At 40.7% G+C, this 21,714-nt stretch overlaps 1 protein-coding gene across 1 annotated transcript in view; it reads left to right on the top strand.

The window, feature by feature from the left end:
* ARSB (arylsulfatase B) overlaps nucleotides 1-21,714 on the top strand; it is a 180,723-nt gene that overhangs the window by 7,475 nt on the left and 151,534 nt on the right. The window contains 2 exon segments of the mRNA NM_001101175.1: nucleotides 15,075-15,261; nucleotides 19,937-20,127. Of these exon segments, the coding sequence (NP_001094645.1) occupies nucleotides 15,075-15,261; nucleotides 19,937-20,127 (378 nt within the window).

The following is a 21,714-nucleotide window of genomic DNA, read 5'->3' as shown; positions in this document are numbered from 1 at the left end:
CTAAAGGAGATCAGTCCTGGGTGTTCATTGGAAGGACTGATGCTGAAGCTGAAACTCCAATACTTTGGCCACCTGAGGCGAAGAGTTGACTCATTGGAAAAGACCCTGATGCTGGGAGGGATTGGGGGCAGGAGGAGAAGGGGACAACAGAGGATGAGATGGCTGGATGGCATCACTGACTCAATGGACGTGAGTTTGAGTGAACTCCAGGAGTTGGTGATGGACAGGGAGGCCTGGTGTGCTGTGATTCGTGGGGTCACAAAGAGTCAGACACGACTGAGTGACTGAACTGAACTGAATATACGTATTTCAATGCTATTCTCTCAAGTCATCCCACCCTTGCCTTCTCCCACAGAGTCCAAAAGTCTGTTCTTTATATATATCTATGTCTCTTTTGCTGCCTTGCATATAGGGTTGCCGTTACCATCTTTCTAAATTCCATATATATGCATTAATGTATTGGTGTTTTTCTTTCTTACTTCACCCTATATAATAGGCTCCTGTTTCATCCACCTCATTAGAACTGATTCAAATTCCTTCTTTTTAATGGCTGAGTTATACTCCATTGTGTATATGTACCAAAGCTTTCTTATCCATTCATCTGCCGATGAACATCTAGGTTGCTTCCATGTCTTGGCTATTGTAAACAGTGCTGTGATGAACAGTGGGGTACACATGTCTCTTTCAATTGTGGTTTTCTCAGTGTGTTTGCCCAGCAGCGGGATTGCTGGTCATATGGCAGTTCTGTGTTCAGTTTTTTAAGGAATCTCCACACTGTTCTCCATAGTGGCTGTACTAGTTTTCATTTCCACCAAGAGTGTAAGAGGGTTCCCTTTTCTGCACCTCCTCTCCAGTATTTATTGCTTGTAGACTTTTGGATAGCAGCCATTCTGACCACTGTGGGATGGAACTTCACTGTGGTTTTGATTTGCATTTCTCTGATAATGAGTGATGTGGAGCATCTTTTCATGTGTTTGTTAGCCACCTGTATGTCTTCTTTGGAGAAATGTCTGTTTAGTTCCTTGGCCCATTTTTTGATTGGGTCATTTATTTTACTGGTATTGAGCTGCATGAGTTGTTTGTGTATTTTTGAGATTAATTCTTTGTCAGTTGCTTCATTTGCTATTATTTTCTCCCATTTTGAAGGTTGTCTTTTCACCTTGCTTATAGTTTCCTTCATTGTGCAAAAGCTTTTAAGTTAAATTAGGTCCCATTTGTTTATTTTTGCTTTTATTTCCAATATTCTGGGAGATGGGTCATAGAGGATCCTGCTGTGATTTATGTCATAGAGTGTTTTGCCTGTGTTCTCCTCTAAGAGTTTTATAGTTTCTGGTCTTATGTTTAGATCTTTAATTCATTTTGAGTTTATTTTTGTGTATGTTGTTAGAAAGTGTTCTAGTTTCATTCTTTTACAGGTGGTTGACCAGTTTTCCCAGCACCACTTGTTAAAAGAGATTGTCTTTTCTCCATTGTATATTCTTGCCTCCTTTGTCAAAGATAAGGTGTCCATGCTGCTGCTGCTAGGTCGCTTCAGTCAGGTCCGACTCTGTGTGACCCCATAGACGGCAGCCCACCAGACTCCCCCGTCCCTGGGGTTCTCCAGGCAAGAACACTGGAGTGGGTTGCCATTGCCTTCTCCAATGCATGAAAGTGAAAACTGAAAGTGAAGTCACTCAGTTGTATCCGACTTGTAGCGACCCCATGAACTGTAGCCTGCCAGGTTTCTCCATCCATGGGATTTTCCAGGCAAGAGTACTGGAGTGGGGTGCCATTGCCTTCTCCATAGGTGTGTGGATTTATCTCTGGGCTTTCTATTTTGTTCCATTGATCTATATTTCTGTCTTTGTGTCAGTACCATACTGTCTTGATGACTGTATCTTTGTAGTATAGTCTGAAGTGAGGCAGGTTGATTCCTCCGGTTCCATACTTCTTTCTCAAGATTGCTTTGGCTATTTGAGGCTTTTTGTATTTCTGTACAAATTGTGAAATTATTTGTTATAGTTCTGTGAAAAATGCTGTTGGTAGCTTGATAGGGATTACATTGAATCTATAGATTAGCAAGCATCTTCTTTTAAAAGAGTCATTATTTCTGGGCGAGCCAAGGAGCCTCACTGGCCTCAGATTCTATATTCTGGTACCATTCTAAGCATTTCACATGTGTTAATTCATTTAAGTCTTACAGCAACCCAATGAAATAGGTCCTACTTTATCATCCCTATTTGATAACAAGGAAAACAATGAGGTGGTTAAGAAACTTGCTCAAGGTCATGGGGCTGGTACGCTGTGGATCTGTGAATCAGGATTTGCCCCAGGCAGTATAGTCTGTAACCATTACACTATCTTGCCTACTCAGACTTATTTAAAAATATCGTTGCAAGAGCTGCTTCAGATTTACTAAATAATCTCTTTTAGTTTTTAACATTTAGGTCATTCCTAAACATCTTGATGAGAAAAACTAACCCACTGCATTTCAAGTTAGGAATTCCCTATGTTAAAAAGTGAAAATGGTGAGACAGGTTTTATTTCAAAATGAGTCATGTGTTTTGCATAATTTTAGACAATAAAATGAGGAAATTTGTTGACTCTTTCAAAACTAGATACTTGAAAAAACTGCTTAGTGGTCTTATCTGTGAACTTAGCACAGATAGAGATTCCCCCTTCCTTAATCATCAAGCTTTAGATTACAAAAGTGCAAAGTGCTAAACAAGTTTTGAGTGATTTAACTTTGTATTCCCAAGAAATGCTGAGTTTTCGGTTTTTAATTTATATTTACTGAAGAGGACTAGTAGAATTTTAAGATGTGGGTTTCAGTCTTTGCCATGTCAGCCTTCAGACTCTGACCTCAAAGGACATGATTTTCCACATCTATAATATATGAGAGTTGGAATGAGCTCTCAGGCTCTTTTAAACTCTAAATTTCTTTGATTATAAGACTCTTGTGTTCACTTGAGCAAGTTTCTAACTGCAGAAAAGCACGTGTCGTACCCACTATCTCCACCTCGTGGTAGAAAGAGAGATTAATCTTGCTCAACAGTGTCTGCTTTACAAGTTGCAGGAGCTGCTTGCTGTGAGGCTAGGAACTTGTTGAGAAAGGAATGTGAATCCGACCTTTTATTTTGAGACGTTTAATTTGTTCAGGATCCTCACATTTGAAACTTTTACAGCTTTCATACCTTGGTGAAAATTTGCACAGAGTTTAGATGGAGTGGGGAGGGAGGTTGATCAGCAGAGGGGCTAAGTAGTTCCTGGTACTCCAGGGACTGGAATTCAGGTCTCTGGCCACTTTGGCTAGTTTTCTTTCCACAGTCTTATGACTCATTCATCCCCTGTTTTAAAAATCTTTGAGAAATCTATATTTTATTTATATTTTGAATAGGAAATCCTATTCTTATTCCCCATATCCTTGCCAACACTGGTATATATTAGATACTAAACTATCTTCAGACATATGATCTGTGAATATTTTTATCCTTATGTTTATCCTAAGACAGTATCACATTATCTCTCTAAGGACAGATGTGTGAGGGTAAAAACTTGCAACAGGTAGTAAATAAGATTTAGAGATCTAATGCATAGCACAGTGGATACAGACAATAATATTGTATTATAAGCATGAGACTTGCTAGGAGTCTATAAGTTAATGATTCCAACCAGTAAAAGAAGACAATTATATAATATGATAGAAGTGCTAATTATCAGTACAATGGTGATCACATCTTAATGTATAAATGTATCGAATTAATATGTGACACATCTTAAATTTATACAGTGTTATGTGTTGAATATATTTCAATAGAGAACACACATATCCTAAGCTAAGGGTTGTGAGTTCATGTCTCACCTGGGGTACCAAAAAAATAAAAAACCACGTATAATAAAGATGTTTATAAAAGTGGGAGAATAAGTAAATAAAAATCCTTCAACTTTTCTAATAGAATTTTTATACCACTTTTAGTTAGAACCAAAGACTTGAAAATCCTGAATTTCCTTATTCTTACAACCTGACTTATTTGCTACAAAATGTTCATTACATCTCTGCACTCCCAGTTCACATTTTCAGCGTGGCTGTCTATTCTCAAGTCGACTTCCCCACTAGATTGCCCTGCTTGTCTCTGACCCAGAGAAGCACCCAATGTTGAGCAACTAAATGAATGACTTTGCTAAGCGCTTTAACACTTGTGTGTTTCCTGAAAGAGCTCACTGTCTTAACTGCGTAGGGTTGACAGGTCATTTCTAGTGCCCTGGCTTCCTTTTTAAGAAATTAAAAGGATGAAGGGGTCATAAAACTGGTAAGCCTTTATAGAAGCACTTCCTTCTGGGGGGAAAAAAAAAGAGTAACTTTGGTCCTCACCTGGGAACATTCTTACCTTGGGAACTGAGGGGGCTGCTCCACCAGCACTCTATAAACCTTGGCAGAGGATAAAAGCAATGAAAGATGATGCCAGGGTTTCATTCTTAAGGGACCCATGCCACATTTGTCTTCATCACTTTGATAAGCGGACAAGACACTTTCACGCCTTTTCACTCACGCCTGTAGCAGAACCTTGGACAGGAGATCTAGGAAGGAGGCTGTGTGGGAGCATGGTGGGTGATATTTGACTTTGGCTTCTAGTTAGCTTTAAGAATGTGAGCAGGGAGGACCCCACAGCTGCAGGCAGAAGAGGGTGTGGAAAGAGGAAGCAGTTCCATCTAGGCAGGCTCTCACCTCCCTGCGGCTTTTCCTCACTGCCTCATTCCTCGTGTCCTGTCTGCTCAGTCTCTGTCAGCCCTGTGAGTGCATGCCTCTCAGCGTCTCCTGTCCCTGGTCACCTCTCCCTGACTCTAAGAAGTGGGGCAAAGAGGAGTCAAGCGTTGGAAGAAAGGGGCGGAGTCTCGGGGAAAAGTGGTCACACATTGCCTGCCTGTGCTCAGTCGCTTCATCGTGTCCAACTCTTTGCGCTCCTACGGACTAGAGCCCACGAGGCTCCTCTGTCTGTGGGATTCTCCAGGCAAGAACACTGGAGTGGGTTGCTGTGCCCTCCTCCAGGGCATCTTCCCCACCCAGGGATCGAACCCATCATTCTTAAGTCTCCTGCATTGGCAGGCAGGTTCTTTACCACTAGCACCACTGGGGAAGCCCAGTCCCACATTACGAGTGTTCATATGACTTACTTCCCTGGTGGCTCAGCTGGTAAAGAATCTGCCTGCAATGCAGGAGACCTGGGTTTGATCCATGGGTTGGGAAGATCCCCTGGAGAAGGGAACGGCTCCCCACTCCAGTATTCTTGGCCTTCCCTGGTGGCTCAGCTGGTAAAGAATCTGCCTGCAATGAAGGAGACATGGATTCAATCCCTGGGTTGGGAAGATCCCCTGGAGAAGTGAAAGGCTGCCCACTCCAGTATTCTTGCCTGGAGAATTCCATGGACTGCATAGTCCAAAGGGTCGCAAAGAGTCAGACACAACTGAGCGACCCTCACTCACTTATGACTTATTGCCGAGGTATCCAAGGAGTGAGCCGTAAGAGGAGCATGTAATCCAGAGGCCACTGGGGCCTCCGAAGAGAAAGCACTTGCTGGTCTTTATTCCTGTGCTCATTTGAGGGGAGGAGTAAAGGATGCATCCGCTTCATACTGACAAACAAGACGGCTGCCCTCTACAACAAACACATCAGGGCTTCGTTGAAGGAAGGGGAGGGGAGCGAGGAGGGGGTGATGACTTGCTCTGATGGGTCTTTTGTTTTTATTGAAGCCAAGTGTTCTTTCTGAGCCTAGTCTGAGCCGAGAGGCATTTTTCCAAGAGGGAAGGGGCAACTGGAGTCCTTAGTCTGCAAATGTTGAAGATTTTTTTTTAAATCTAATTTTTACCTTTTTTACTTCCCAAATAATGGGAAAAGAGGGAATAAAAAGTTCGGAGTTGAGTGGAATATGAATCATTAACTTACGGGATTTTTAGGTTGGTTGACACTTGAAGTTTGTATTCCAAGAATCACTCTGAGCATAAGCTGTTACTGTCTGGTAGCTCTGTTTCCTTATTCATATCACTTTTCTAAAAATTCTTTTTCCTCCATATCGTCCTTCCTTTTCATTCTGGGCTCTCGGCTGGATTTATAATTTAAACAGGAAGGCAGTGAAACAGCGTTTGCCTTGTTTATTCCTTTTGCAAACAACATCCCTTTGTGGTTTGGTCAGAGATGTACACTCTTTGCTAATCAACACCAAAATAAATAGACGCTTAAAACTGTCAGTGACGCCAGCCAGTTCTGCAGCCCGAGTTCTGAAGGACTAGGCCAGATGGCAGAGCCAGGCCCCCGACACACATAATGTGTGTTCTGTCGCTCTTGGCATCAGCAGTGCAGGCAGCTGACTGCTTTTTAGAAGGCTAACTGGGAGGGAGCAGATTCTCCACTATCCATTTGTTCAGGATAAATCCTAAGGTGGTACGAGTGGTACTCAGCCGTGGTTAAAACCTGTAGTGCTCTGGCCCAGGCCCAGGCTGGCACTTCTGAACTCCTGCCTGGCCCCCAGCATGTTCTGTGATCGTGTTCTGGTCATGAAGCTCTCCGTTGGGCTCCCTGGTGTATAACGTGGAAGAGCAGAGCTACCCATTTTTTAGGAATTTTCAAGTATTGCAGCAGGAGGTATTGCCCAAATACAGGGCTGCAGTGAGTTCATCCTGCTCAGGTCAGACTGACAGGCGGAATCCTGCTCTGTTCCCCTGGGTGTTATCTCGACACTGCTGAAGTTCAGAGAAATAGCGTCCATTGCCAGTACACACACACACATGAAAATTTTGCTTTTCATGTCAAGTTTTGACTTTAGACTTCCACCTTGTTCACCTGCAAAGAGATTTTTGGCTCTTTGAAAATTCATAACTGCATTGTCAAAGTGCTAATTCGATAAAACAAACCAAAAATCCTTCTGTCATATGGAGAATGGAGTAAGAAATGGCAACCCACTCCAGTATTCTTGTCTGGAAAAGTACCATGGACAGGAAAGCCTGGCAGGCTGCAGTGCTTGGGGTCGCAAAGAGTTGGGCATGACTGAGCACACACACGCATGCCGTGTATGTAGCAGGGTCTCCCTGGCCCTTGGGAGAGCTTATTACAAGAGTAACTGAAACCCAGTGCTCTGAGCTTCCAAATAGATTGGTAGTCGACAGGCTGCCTATGAGATTCTGACGTGGGAGCCATCCTTTCTCCTCCCTTTCCAGGAGAGTGTTTTTTTTTTTTTTTTTTTGAATTCTCAAGAGACCACCCTGATAGTATATTCAAGGTCAATAACTTACAGGGTCAAATACATTTTTACATGCAGCAAAATATGTAAACAAAGATTTCTCATCACTTTTCTCATAGAAAGCACCCAGAGACAAGCCAGATCCTTGACTAACTCTGCAGACTCTTTGCCTTTGTGGAGGGAATCCTTGACATTCAAGTAAAATTTTAGGAGAAGCTGTTTTTTTGAGGCTTTGTTTAATGAAGAAGAGACAGCTACGGAGAGAAAGTAACCTCTTTGGACTCTCCTATACCACCCCACTCCAGTACTCTTGCCTGGAAAATCCCATGGACGGAGGAGGCTGGTGAGCTGCAGTCCATGGGGTCGCTAAGAGTCGGACACAACTGAGTGACTTCACTTTCACTTTTCACGTTCACGCATAGGAGAAGGAAATGGCAACCCACTCCAGTGTTCTTGCCTGGAGAATCCCAGGGACCGGGGAGCCTGGTAGGCTGCCGTCTCTGGGGTCGCACAGAGTTGGACACGACTGAAGCGACTTAGCAGCAGCAGCATACTATCTGTAGGACCCTCTCCGTTCAATGCCTACTCTCCAAACACTGAAGGCAGATGTTAGAATGGAATTGTTTTAGATGCTGTTGTGTTGCCAAGGGGATGCTTGTTTTTTCTTTTGGTTCTTCTTGGCGCCTTATTACCATCCTGCCCCGTGAAGCATGGCGTGGTTCTACAGTTTGGTGCTAAACCCAAGCTCAGTTCTGTGTTTGCCTGTTTACAGCTTCTCAACACACTACAGCTTCCTCACTTCAAACAGTGTGTGAACAAACCAAAAATATGTTTTTGGCTGTGATCCAGACTTTGGCTTCCGCTCCCCGAGTCATGCCATAAAAATGCTCTGTCGAATAAATTCTCAGGAATTGAAAAGAACGTTCCCTGCTCCATAGGATTTTAGATAATAGAGGAAGCTTCAGCTGACCACCTGGCTTGGTGCCCATGGCCTTGGAAGAGCAAATCACACAGCATCCCCTGGCAGTGCTTTACAGCGACCGGAGATCAAGTGATGGATGAACTTTCCATTTAAAGAAATTTGCACATAATGTTTATCTCCACTGGGTCTTTTGAACTCTGTAAAATGCTATCTTTCCGTATCCTCTGCTGTTGCCAGTTAGTATAGATTATGAAGTTTTTGAAGCCAGGATTAATTTTCCATTGAGTAACTTCTAGTGTTAACCATGGACAGAATCCTATTATTTGAGGGGTGTGTATGTGTGTGTGTGTGTGTGTGCATGCTTGTGTATGTTTAGAGAGCAATGTCTCCCTTTCCCAGCCTGGATATAGTCACATCCTTATGATTCAGGATCCCAGTTGGAAAGAGATGGCATATTCCAATTAGGACCATTTAGGGAGAGTTTATTCACAAAGGGACTATTTTTATTTTATTTTACTTTTTTAGTTGTAGCATGTGGGATCCAGCTCCTTGACCAGGTATTGAACCTCGGCCCCCTGACATGGGAACTTGCAGTCTTAACCACTGGACCACCAGGGAGGTCCCAGGGGCTATTTTTAAAAGGTGTGAATGTGAGGAAGGCGCCAAGATGGCAGAGGAGTAGGACGGGGAAAACACTTTCTCCCCCACAAATTCATCAAAAGAGCATTTAAACGTCGAGTAAATTCCACAAAACAACTTCTGAATGCCGGCAGAGGACATCAGGCACCCAGAAAAGCAACCCAACTCCTCGAAAGGAGGTAGGAAAAAATATTAAAGACAATAAAAGAGACAAAAGAGGGAGGGACGGAGTTCCATCCCGGGAAGGGAGTCTTAAAAAGAGAGAAGTTTCCAAATACCAGGAAACCTTCTCACTGCCGAATCCGTGCCGAGCTTTGGAAGCACAGAGGACAACATAACAGGGAGAAAAAATAAATAAACAATTAAAACTCGCAGATTGCAAGCCCTACGGTAACTCCTCCAGCGGAGAAGCAGCGCAGACGCCTGCATCTGCCATTAGCAAGCGGGGGCTGGGTAGGGAGGCGCGGCGCGGGCTGCATCGCTGAGAGTAAGGATCTGGCCTGAATACCCTGAGCACTATCTGACCGAAATAATTTGGGCTAGCAAACCAGACTGTGGGATATCTACCATGCGAAAAGCCAGCCCTAACCTAAGACACCGCCAGCCCGCGCACAGAACAAAGGACTAAACAGAGGTAGCCGGCTGCAAACCTTCCCCCTCCGGTGACAGGCAGCCAGAGCCGGAAGGGGGCAATCGCAGCCCCAGAGAGACATTATCTATAAAACTGGCTTCTTTGCTAACTAAAACTTATTGGGGGTCTGGACGGTCAACATCTGCCTGAGAAGGTGCGCCGGTTTTACACCCAGATAACCAAGTGGCGGGGAGGCGATAAGTCGCAGCATTGGCGCTCGCCAAACACCTCATCACCTGAGCTGCTCGGACCTGGGAAGAGCACAAAACGCAGCCCCAACTGAGTCTGCGCCTCTGAGGACTACCTGAGTGCCTGAACCTGAGCGGCTTGGACCTGGGAGGTGCATGCAACCCAGGGCCAGCCTCGGATTGTTCCCGGCGGAACAACCTAGAGCCTGAGCAGTGTGGGCAGGGAGGCTACACGCGCCGTGAGCGGGGGCAGACCCAGTGTGGCTGAGGCACTGCGAGCGCACGCCAGTGTCATTTGTTTGCAGCATCCCTCCCTCCCTCCCCATAGCGCGACTGAACAAAGAGAAGAAATACAGCTCCACCCACCAGAACACTGACACAACCTTCCCTAACCAGGAAACCTTGACAAGCCACCTCTACATACCCACACACAGCGAGGAAACGCCACAATAAAGAGAACTCCACAAACTGCCAGAATACAGAAAGGACTCCCAAACTCAGCAATTTAAACAAGATGAAGAGACAGAGGAATACCCAGCAGATAAAGGAACAGGATAAATGCCCACCAAACCAAACAAAAGAGGAAGAGATAGGGAATCTACCTGATAAAGAATTCCAAATAATGATAGTGAAATTGATCCAAAATCCTGAAATTAAAATGGAATCACAGATAAATAGCCTGGAGACAAGGATTGAGAAGATGCAAGAAAGGTTTAACAAGGACCTAGAAGAAATAAAAAAGAGTCAATATATAATGAATAATGCAATAAATGAAATTAAAAACACTCTGGAGGCAACAAATAGTAGAATAACAGAGGCAGAAGATAGGATTAGTGAATTAGAAGATAGAATGGTAGAAATAAATGAATCAGAGAGGATAAAAGAAAAACGAATAAAAAGAAATGAGGACAATCTCAGAGACCTCCAGGACAATATTAAACGCTACAACATTCGAATCATAGGGGTCCCAGAAGAAGAAGACAAAAAGAAAGACCATGAGAAAATACTTGAGGAGATAATAGTTGAAAACTTCCCTAAAATGGGGAAGGAAATAATCACCCAAGTCCAAGAAACCCAGAGAGTCCCAAACAGGATAAACCCAAGGAGAAACACCCCAAGACACATATTAATCAAATTAACAAAGATCAAACACAAAGAACAAATATTAAAAGCAGCAAGGGAAAAACAACAAATAACACACAAGGGAATTCCCATAAGGATAACAGCTGATCTTTCAATAGAAACTCTTCAAGCCAGGAGGGAATGGCAAGACATACTTAAAATGATGAAAGAAAATAACCTACAGCCCAGATTATTGTACCCAGCAAGGATCTCATTCAAGTATGAAGGAGAAATCAAAAGCTTTTCAGACAAGCAAAAGCTGAGAGAATTCAGCACCACCAAACCAGCTCTCCAACAAATACTAAAGGATATTCTCTAGACAGGAAACACAAAAATGGTGTATAAACTCGAACCCAAAACAATAAAGTAAATGGCAACGGGATCATACTTACTAGTAATTACCTTAAACGTAAATGGGTTGAATGCCCCAACCAAAAGACAAAGACTGGCTGAATGGATACAAAAACAAGACCCCTACATGTGTTGTCTACAAGAGACCCACCTCAAAACAGGGGACACATACAGACTGAAAGTGAAGGGCTGGAAAAAGATTTTCCATGCAAATTGGGACCAAAAGAAAGCAGGAGTTACAATACTCGTATCAGATAAATTAGACTTTAAAACAAAGCTGTGAAAAGAGACAAAGAAGGTCACTACATAATGATCAAAGGATCAATCCAAGAAGAAGATATAACAATTATAAATATATATCCACCCAACATGGGAGCACCGCAGTATGTAAGACAAATCCTAACAAGTATGAAAGGAGAAATTAACAATAACACAATAATAGTGGGAGACTTTAATACCCCACTCACACTTATGGATAGATCAACTAAACAGAAAATTAACAAGGAAAAAAAAAAAAAAAACATGTATCTATAAAGCTCACTAAAGCAAAGCACAGTAAAATGAGGTATGGCAATAAAAGGCGTTAAATTTATCAAATAAAAAAAAATAAATAAAGTGCTGAAAAATTAAAAAAAAAAAAAAAGATCATATCCCAACATGTCTGCCACCATCTGCTGTTAAGAGAATCTACATTTGCTGTGCTTTCCACTTTTCATATACATTATATCATGTAGAATGCATTAATCCTTGAAATGAACCCAACCCACCTCTCTTTAATTTCTATTCATAGATACTAATTATGAAGACAGACCTGTAAAACTTTGCAATTAGTTTTAAAGAAAAAGTTATTTATGACACTTGTTAATGCATTAATGCAGACTTTATTCAGGAGGACTGCCACCATAGGTATAAGGCGTATTGAAATGAGATTTTGCAGTAGAGAAGAGAGATGGAGCTCAATTCCTAATAAGATGAGGACTTATTGGGGAATATAGCAAAAGATTAGTTTGGAGGATCAGTGGATGAAAAATTACTAAGAGGAAACATTAAAATAGGCCTGATGGGAATCTTGTTGAAGACAGGCGGGGGTAATGAGACACCATCTGGAGGTGTTGGAAGATGGGGACTTTGATCAGATACCAAAGGTGGTCAGATATCGAAAGTGGGAATTCTGGATAAAAAAAAAAAAAAAAAAAAAATATTCAAAAGAGCTTGCCTTTAGGAAACCAAAAAACTGTTGAATAGAAACAGTTCTTTTACTTTAATCACAAACTCTTCTAAATTGTTTAATTGTTATTATATAAAAAAAAAAAACCCAAAACCTAAATACTGAATATAATACTCTATATACTTTCCTTTGATCTGAGTAAAAAAAATATATAAATATGAAGACTACATATATAGAGAAATACCATACCAGTATTTTCTATGGGCATACCTTATGATTTTTAATAATTATTAAAGAAGATGTAGCACATATATACAATGGACTACCACCCAGCCATAAAAGATAATGAAACAGTGCCACTGGTAGGAACACAGATGGACCTAGAGGTTGTCACGCAGAGTAATGTAAGCCAGACAGAGAAAGACAGATATCATATGATGTCACTTATATGTGTGGAAAAAAAGATACAAATGAACCTATTTCCAAAACAGAAAGAGACTCACAGATATAAAAAAACAAAAAACAAAAAAAAAAGGTGTGAATGTGTTGGGGAAACAGAAAGAGATAGTGTATGACTCACTGGAGCTGTTACTACTCGTAGACCAGAAGGGAAGGAAAGGAAGAGGCGAGACCAGAACCTGAAAACAGAGAATCCTGTCGAGAAGGCCACTTTCAGAATGGCCTGCAGGATGCAGATAACCTGGCCACTCAGGGCCATTCATCTCTTCCCTCCCTCCAATCCCTGTCTGGGCTCCCCATTGACTGAACCCAGTCAGAACCAAGAGGTGCAGAAGGCTTTTGATTTGGTCCCGGTAGGTTGATTTCCCAGGCTGAAAACAGGACAGAAGGCAAATTGGGGATTTGGAGGGCAAATGAAGGGCATCTGGAACATGTCCCAGTGTAGAGGTCCAGTTATTCCTAGGGAGGGCACAAAATCTGAACAGAAAATTTAAACTCACTTTTATTTTTAAATAGCTTTATTGAGGTATAATTGACATGCACTAGATGTTAGTCGCTCAGTCATATCCAACTCTGCGACTCCATGGAAAAAAGCAGCCCTTCATGCTCCTCTGTCCATGGAATTCTCCAGGCAAGAATACTAGAGTGGGTAGCCATTCCCTTCTTCAGGAGATCTTCCCAACCCAGGGATCGAACCTGGCTTTTCTGCATTGATGCAGATTCTTTACCATCTGAGCTACCAGGGAAGCAATAAACTGCATATAATTCAACTATGCAGTTTGGTAAGTTTTGATATGTATATGCCCATGAAGCCATTATCACACTATCAAGTTAGCAAACATATTATCACCTTCAAAATAAACTCACTTTAACATTTATGATATTCCACATGGCCCTTTAGGAGGGCATGGAAAGATATCATGAAATCAAGCAATAGCAAATACATTTCCAAAAGGATTGGGTCTGGACAGGCACACAAAAAATGAAATTCAAGACAATGTCAAAGTTTATGAGAAAGCTAGTTAATAGTAAGTAGTTTGTAATACATTAAAAAAAAATTGAAGGTTTTTGTTTTGTTTTTGTGTTTACTTCATATCTGTTTATTGCCATGATTTTAAAACAAAGCATGTACCTGCTTAAAAATCAAAGACCCCATAGAGCTTATGTTTATGTGGTTATCCCTTTCAAACTTTACCATATTAAAAATTAAAATAAAAATTTAAAATATTTTTTTTATTCATTGAAAAATGACAATATAATTCTATTACATATTAACATAAATAGCTTAGGGAAAATAGGCTATTTTGTGTTTTCCAAAACAAAAGAATTATGCAAGAAGAGTGATCGTTGTTTTCTATTTTTGTCTGTTTTCTATGAATAGAAACTAGCTAGTTTATGACATTACGTCTGCTTCTGTGTCCAACCAGTGCAATCAAGTTGACCCTTGAACAGCATGAGTTCAAACTGTAAGGGTCCACTTATATGTGGAGTGGATTTTGTTTACTAAATATGTGCTATGATGCTGCATGACCTGTGGTTGGTTAAATCCCTGGATGCAACCGACTGTAAAGTTATACTCAGATTTTCAGCTACACGGAGGTTAGTGCCCCTTCCCCCCAGTTGGTGAAAGATTAACCATATATTGTTTTGGTAAGTTGTTGAAGAACGTCTAGCCTCACATAGACGTATAGTTGGCAAAGGGAGGGTTATTTTAATGGCCTTTTCATATAATTGTAGACATTCTGTTTTAATATTACTCCAAGACTCAACACACGATCATTTGTTAAAGTTGGTTGTGTGGTGCTTGCCCCCTCGGCAGACTTGTATGAACCACTCCTAACCTGTCGGGTAGGTGGCTGTTTTCTTTTTTAAAGAAAAACTGGTCACTGTCTTTTGAAATTATGGTTTCTATAAGGTAGAATAAGAAATGCAAATCCTCACCTTCATTATACCCTTTTAAAAACTCAAGACTTGAAAAATTATAGAAGCTCCTTCTGATCAAACACCAGCTTTTCACATGCATAGGAATTAGAACACTTTTTCCTTGATAGATCCACACTTCATATTATAGCTACCCTTTTGAAGTAGGAAGTGAAAACTTAAGTTAATGGTTTCTAACATAATTCCTGAATAAATATTTGTAGAAACTATCTAACATTTGTTAGAGTGCTTTTATTCATTTCCTTCAAAATCTTATTTATGTCTATTACCCTATTTGAATAAGTGATAAAAATGCCTTTTAGAAATGCCTTAAATTTGTACAGAAACCAAATTAAACATTCAGGTCCACAGATATGTCCAATAAATTAGGCAACCACTTTATCTGCTTGTTTAGAATGTTTCAACATCATTAATCCATAATTTTATGTTTATGTCTTTTAAGATCCACACAGGTTTACAGCATCAAATAATCTTGCCCTGTCAGCCCAGCTGCATTCCTCTGGATGAAAAACTCCTGCCCCAGCTTCTAAAAGAAGCAGGCTACGCTACCCACATGGTTGGAAAGTGGCACCTGGGCATGTACCGGAAAGAATGTCTTCCAACACGCCGAGGATTTGATACCTACTTTGGTAATGGAAATGCATGTTTCTGTACCAACGCAGACCAACTGCAGCTCTCTCATAAAACAAGTGAAATGACCAGAAACTGAAAGCAGAATGCATCAGTCAGTAGCACTGGGAGGCCCGAGACATGGCAGTGCGCTCCGGGCGTGCTGGGACAGCAGTTACCTCCACCAGGGTTCTGGCCAGCACACGGGGTCCTTTGAAGAGTCTGCTGTCAGAGGCCTCTGTGCTGTAAGAGAACTCTATGACTGAAAGGGGATACAGACTGATTTTTTGAAAAAAAGTTTCAGGCAAAACTCAATACAAGAATATTTCCTTCACAAAAGTTCAGAATATTCTTTTCTCCTCATGAACTGTGTTCAAAGGTTTTGTTTAGTTTTGTTTTTCCTGGAGATAAAAAGCTTCTTTTCCATTGGTATCCTTTCCCCATTCTTGAGATCTGTTTTTGAAATCACTAATTTGGGGAAGATAGAGCAAATAAATAAAATGGAAGGGTAAATAACAAATGTTAATAGAAGAGATAAGAAGTAATAAATATTTTATGGGTGTGATAGCCCTGTAAAAATAAATGTAAAGCCTATAGTTTGTTTTCAAATATGCTCTCTTTAAACCTATTACTGGAGAAGGAAATGGCAACCCACCCCAGTGTTCTTGCCTGGAGAATCCCAGGAACGGGGAAGCCTGGTGGGCTGCCGTCTCTGGGGTCGCACAGAGTCGGACACGACTGAAGTGACTTAGCAGCAGCAGCAGCAAACCTATTACGAACCATACTGTAACAACCTGTTTATCTCGCCAGGCGCTATATATCTATCAAGGTCTTTTCATATTTTGCTTTCTGTCTAGCTAGAATATTCTGTTTTATCTGTCTAGGCGTTTAGCTTGCTACCAACTTCCCACTTGTCTCTTCATTTATTTACAACCTGCCGTATCCAAAAGAGAACATACACTGAATGTAAATTTTTAAGAAATAAATAGAATGAAAAATCAGGGTGAGTAGAAAAAGATGGACTAGTTGCATGGCACTGAATTATTTAAAAACAAAACAAAGCAGAACAGCTGCATGGCTGTAGGTGGACTTCACATTGAACTCTGAGATTTGAGACTTCTTGTGTCCAAAGGGAAAAAGAAAAGCAGTCTATAAGAGTCATATTATTTACAAGTTAAATGGAAACCAGATGTTCAGGAAGAGTAAAGCATTTTCTGGCTCTTAGACCTGAGAGAAATTTCTCCTTTGGGAGAAAGTAAGGTGGACAGTATCCTCAGAAACATCATTTTTGTAACAAAATAGTGGTTGTCTTGTAGGTGTTTCTTGAAGCATTGTCTTTTACTCAAGCTAGAGCCAGAGTACCCGAGTCCCTTTTGGTTGAAGGGATGGTCGAGGGCCATATCAATGCAATCAGAGCTCACAGCTCTGTAGTGCCTTGTTGGAACCAGGGTTAAGGTCGAGATGCAAGGATCCAGACATGCGACTGTGTGTCCTGTTCCCATCTCGGTTCTCTAGCAGACATTGCTAATCACCGTGCCTTCTTCCTTTCTTTCTCTTAAATATGTATTTATTTATTTGGCTGTTCCTGGTCTCAGTTGTGGCATGTGAGGTCTTAGTTCCCCGCATAGGGATTGAACCTGGGTCTCCCTGCATTGGGAGTGCAGTCTTAACTGCTAGATCACCAGGGAAGTTCCTCATGTGTTCTTTCTTAGTGAACCTGGATATATCCTCAGTATCCTTAAAGAGCCATTAAAAAATAGGACTTGGATGTAAGACTTCTTTGTCATCTTGGATATTCTAAAGGAAAAAACAGCCTCTACATCCTTTGACAGTTTTCACTCAGGCCTTTGCAAAAAGATGGATCGATACCTATATTCTGGCAACTGGAAGAATTATAGATATTAAATTTTTTTAATTAAAAAACCATTTATGAGAAAGAAGCCTAACTGGATTTAGACAAACAGAGTGACACCTCACATTCCTATGGAAGGGAGGCTCACAGACAAGGAGGGCATGATGACCACGAGCTATTATCACTAGGAAGACTTAGATGTCCTGGTAAAAACCAGTCAGATGATTGTGGGCCTGGCTGCTCATCTCTGTGAGTACACTAAGAACCATTGAATTGTACGTTTTATCTGGGAGATTTGTATGGTGTGTGAATTATATCTTAATGAGGCTGTTAAATACAGCAGTCAGAGGTTTTAATTGTTCAAAAAGTAGTTTTTCATTTTTCCCAAAAAAGTATCAGCTGCCATCTTCTTTAGGCTCAGCCCCAAAGGTCAAATTTGTGGATTTGGGGTCTCATCCTAAGATGAGAACAGCTCCAAGCGACTGTCCACATGGTTGCATAGGATCAGTTCAGTCCAGTCTGAATAGATCTATTATGTGAATAAAGAGTCCAATTTCTAGAATCCTTTCATCTGTACTAACTTGTTAATATTTACAATTCATACATCTTTTAATCAAATATAGCCTTTGCATGTATCTTCCCAAATGATAGAAAACAGTTTATACTTACAAATAAAGAACCCGAAGTGATTCCTCAAGGTACTACCAATAACGAATAGTTATTAATATAGAACACCAGTGTCCTGACCCCTCTAATTACCCATATAAGGGCTGAAGTTATTTTCATAGATATATTTATTTTTCTACTACATCAGTGCAGTTTCTCAGTTGTGTCTGACTTTTTGCGACCCCATAGAGTGCAGCACACCAGGCTTCCCTGTCCATCACCAACTCCCGGAGCTTGCTCAAACTCATGTCCATTGAGTCGGTGATGCCATCCAACCATCTCATCCTCTGTCGTCCCCTTCTCCTCCCGCCTTCAATCTTTCCTGGCATCAGGGACTTTTCCAATGAGTCAGTTCTTCGAATCAGGTGGCCAAAGTAGTGGAGCTTCAGCTTCAGCATCAGTGCTTCCAATGAATACTCAGGACTGATTTCCTTTAGGATGGACTGGTTGGATCTCCTTGCAGTCCAAGGGACTCTTAAGAGTCTTCTCTAACACCACAATTCAAAAACATCATTTCTTCGGCACTTAGCTTTCTTTTTATTCCTAGTCTCACATCCATACATGACTACTGGAAAAACCATAGCTTTGACTATTCTGTTGCATATTAATCGACAAATATACTGGCTTTCCCTTCCTGTTATCATGTAGGATAAAAGATTACCATTTAAAGAGTTATCTTGAGACCAAGATATTTGTTATATTCAGGACTTTGAATTTACTGAACCATGGAAAAGGAAGAAATTAATTTTTTTAATTAATTCATTTGCTGTGTAAGGTGTGTAAGGCTTTTAATTGTGATTATAGGAAATATTCAGAGCTGAGGAAAGGGTTAGATCAATTATATCATCTTTAAAGCTTTTTTTTAAAATGTGGGTCATTTTAAAATCTTTATTCAATTTGTTATGATATTGCTTCTGTTTTATGGTTTGATTTTTTTGGACCCGAGACATGTAGGATCTTAGGTCTCCAACCAGGGATCGAACCTGCACCCCCTGCATTGGAAGGCAAAGTCTTAATCACTGGACTGCCAGTGAAGTCCCTCATCTTTATTTTAATATTAATAAGCAGTGTTTGTCAGGAAATAGTTCAGAGTCCAGCACAGTTATTTCTTTTGAATAGCTTTATTGAGGTGTAATTCAGATACCATAGGTTCACTCAATAGAAGTGTACAATTCATTGATCTTTAATAAATTCACAGGGTTTTGCCACTGTCATCACAATCCAGATAAAGAGCATTTGTCCTCACAATCCAGATGAAGAACATTTCTATCACGCCTCCCCCGACAAAGAAAACCCATACCAGTTATCAGTCATGCACATTTCCCCCAACCCTGAGAGCCCTAGGCAACCGCTAACCTACTTTCTGTCTGTATAGATTTGCCTATTCTGAATGTTTCATAGAAATAGAATCCTACAACATGCAGTGCAACTTATTTTAATATTTTTGGAAAATATGGAACATTTGCAGAAACAAGTAAAGTTGAGAAAACCCATTTTCTCCTGTGTGTAAGTCTAAATTGTGGGATAGATGTCATTTAAATTTGGAACAAAATTGGGGTCACTGTAGGTAGAAAAATCTAATTTCAGTGCTGTACATTAGTTTGCTCTTTTGGTTCTGTTCTGTTTAGAGATCCTCCGTTTAGAAAAGTTTGTGTCTCTCACCAGTGGGTGTCAGCATCTGACTAAAGACGGTTCCTCCAAGCGCTCCTTCTATACATAACCTTGAAGCCAGTAGGCCAAGGTCAATATCAATGTTATTTGAATCCTGCATTCATTTACGTGATCACCTCAGAGTAAAAACTTGTAACAAATTACATTAACCGCATGCTAGTTTAGCCGTTAGATAGCTTTAAATGATTAAGATGTCATCACCTTTGCTGAATGTTACCTCTGATTTTTAAAACCATATTTACTTGCAATCACTCACTTTGAGAGTTACACAATAGAGCTTACATTCTAAAGATTGAAGGATGGCTTTTGATTTTTTTACAATAACATTTTAATGCCTTATGCTGGCAAATATAGAGATGTTAAAAACGGTGCTCTGATTAGCCTTGTCATTTGATTAGCCTTGTCATGGGTAATCAATTGCATTAGGCAATTAAATGCTGAAGCCTCCATTTGTTTAACAAGTTTTATGCTATGCTGACTACTTCCATCTCCCATCTCTGTCGTAGGATATCTTCTAGGCAGTGAAGATTACTACTCCCATGAGCGCTGCACCTTAATTGACGCTCTGAATGTCACACGATGTGCTCTTGATTTCCGAGATGGTGAAGAAGTTGCAACAGGATATAAAAATATGTATTCAACAAACGTATTTACTGAAAGGGCTACAACCCTCATAACCAACCACCCACCAGAGAAGGTAAATCTTGCTTCTTTTTGATTTCAAAGTCACGTGAAGATAGCATCTCTGCTCAGGTGAGCATAGGAAGAGGCCCCTGTCTTTTAGGAAACAATCTAATAAGTTCTAGGTTGGTAAAGAACATGCCTGTAATGCAGGAGACCCAGGTACAATCACCGGGTCGGAAAGATCCCCTGGAAAAGGAAATGGCAACCCACTCCAGTTTTCTTGCCTGGAGAATTCCATGGACAGAGAAGCAGAGCAGGCTACGGTCCATGGGATCGCAAAGAGTTGGACCTGACTGTGCGACTGACTTTCACTTTTTTTTTTTTCACTTCAAATGTTAGAGTACATTAGTATCAGCCTGGGAAGCTTGTTAGAAATACAAATTCCTGGAGCTCACTTCTAAAAGTCTGATTCATTAGGTCTGGGGAAAAATCTGTCAATATTTTAAAGAAGCTCTTTAAGGGTAATTCTGTTGCAAGTGGTCCCCAGATCACACTTTGAGGAATGCTGTGAGTATACTGTTTTGGTACCAATAGAGTTTTACTGTTTTAGTGTGCTATGTGCCTGAGTTGACTTTATTTTTAAAAATAAAGTTGACTTTATTTATAAAAAGATAGGCTTATGTGCAAAATGAGGTGTTATTATGACAGAATTTCTGTTAGAGACCCACAAACTTTAGATTCAGGGCAAGTTGCCTACCTTTGTATTTCCCAACCCCCCAAGAATTATCTTGGCTATTCTAGATATTCTGCATCCCCTTGTTAGTTTTAGAATGAGGTGGCCAGTTTCTACCAAGAAAAAAGAGGGGTCTGCTTGGGTTTGGATCTCATTGAATCAGTAGACCAACTTGAGGATAACAGACACATTAACAATATTGAGTCTTCTAATCTAGAAACAGGGTACACGAATGAGCCTGTTTTCCACATTGACCATACTGAAGCTATTTGTATATGTCATGTGCTTAAATCTTTTGATTTACTTACAGGGAAAAAGAGAAAAGAGTCTGACTAGCCTTAACATTTTTTTCTTTTTGTCAAACTAAAGTTAACCTCCTGAGGTGAAGTTTAAGCTGAATTCTCTAGATTTAGTTTATAAATGCCTTTAAAGTTGGGTCAGATGCTTGTGTTGTCAGATATTAGGCTCAAAATATGGTTTCATTAAGAACTGTATTAACATGCCCTCAAAATTAGAACTTCACGCAGTAGATTACAAAATGTGTACTGTTATCTGGGTTTTCTGATTGCCTGCACTTTGCCTCGTTGGCAGTTACTGAAGGTTCTCAGTTTGTTTACCTGTTCAGTCTTGGCACCTGTCTGCTGACTCCCTTTCTGGCCTTGTTTTCTTCCTGGCTCTGTCTTTGTTTCCTCTAGCTCAGTATCGAGTATCTTTCTTGATATCTGTCCTCAGCCTTGCCCCACTTTTGAGTTTTTTTATTATTCTTTCATTCTGACCACTTGGAGTGGCCATGCTTCCTGTGGATGATGGAAGAAATGGGAACATTCTCTCAAACATGTAGACATATGCATATTTAAACTCTAGGTCTATACCAATATTCAGATAGTTGGAAAGATAACTGCTAGATAATTGGCTTCAGTTCTTAGT

The sequence above is a fragment of the Bos taurus genome, chromosome 10 (assembly GCF_002263795.3).
Source record: "Bos taurus isolate L1 Dominette 01449 registration number 42190680 breed Hereford chromosome 10, ARS-UCD2.0, whole genome shotgun sequence".
NCBI classification, from domain to species: domain Eukaryota; kingdom Metazoa; phylum Chordata; class Mammalia; order Artiodactyla; family Bovidae; genus Bos; species Bos taurus.
Note: the sequence above shows the minus strand (reverse complement) of the source record. Positions and strands in the feature narration are given on the sequence as shown.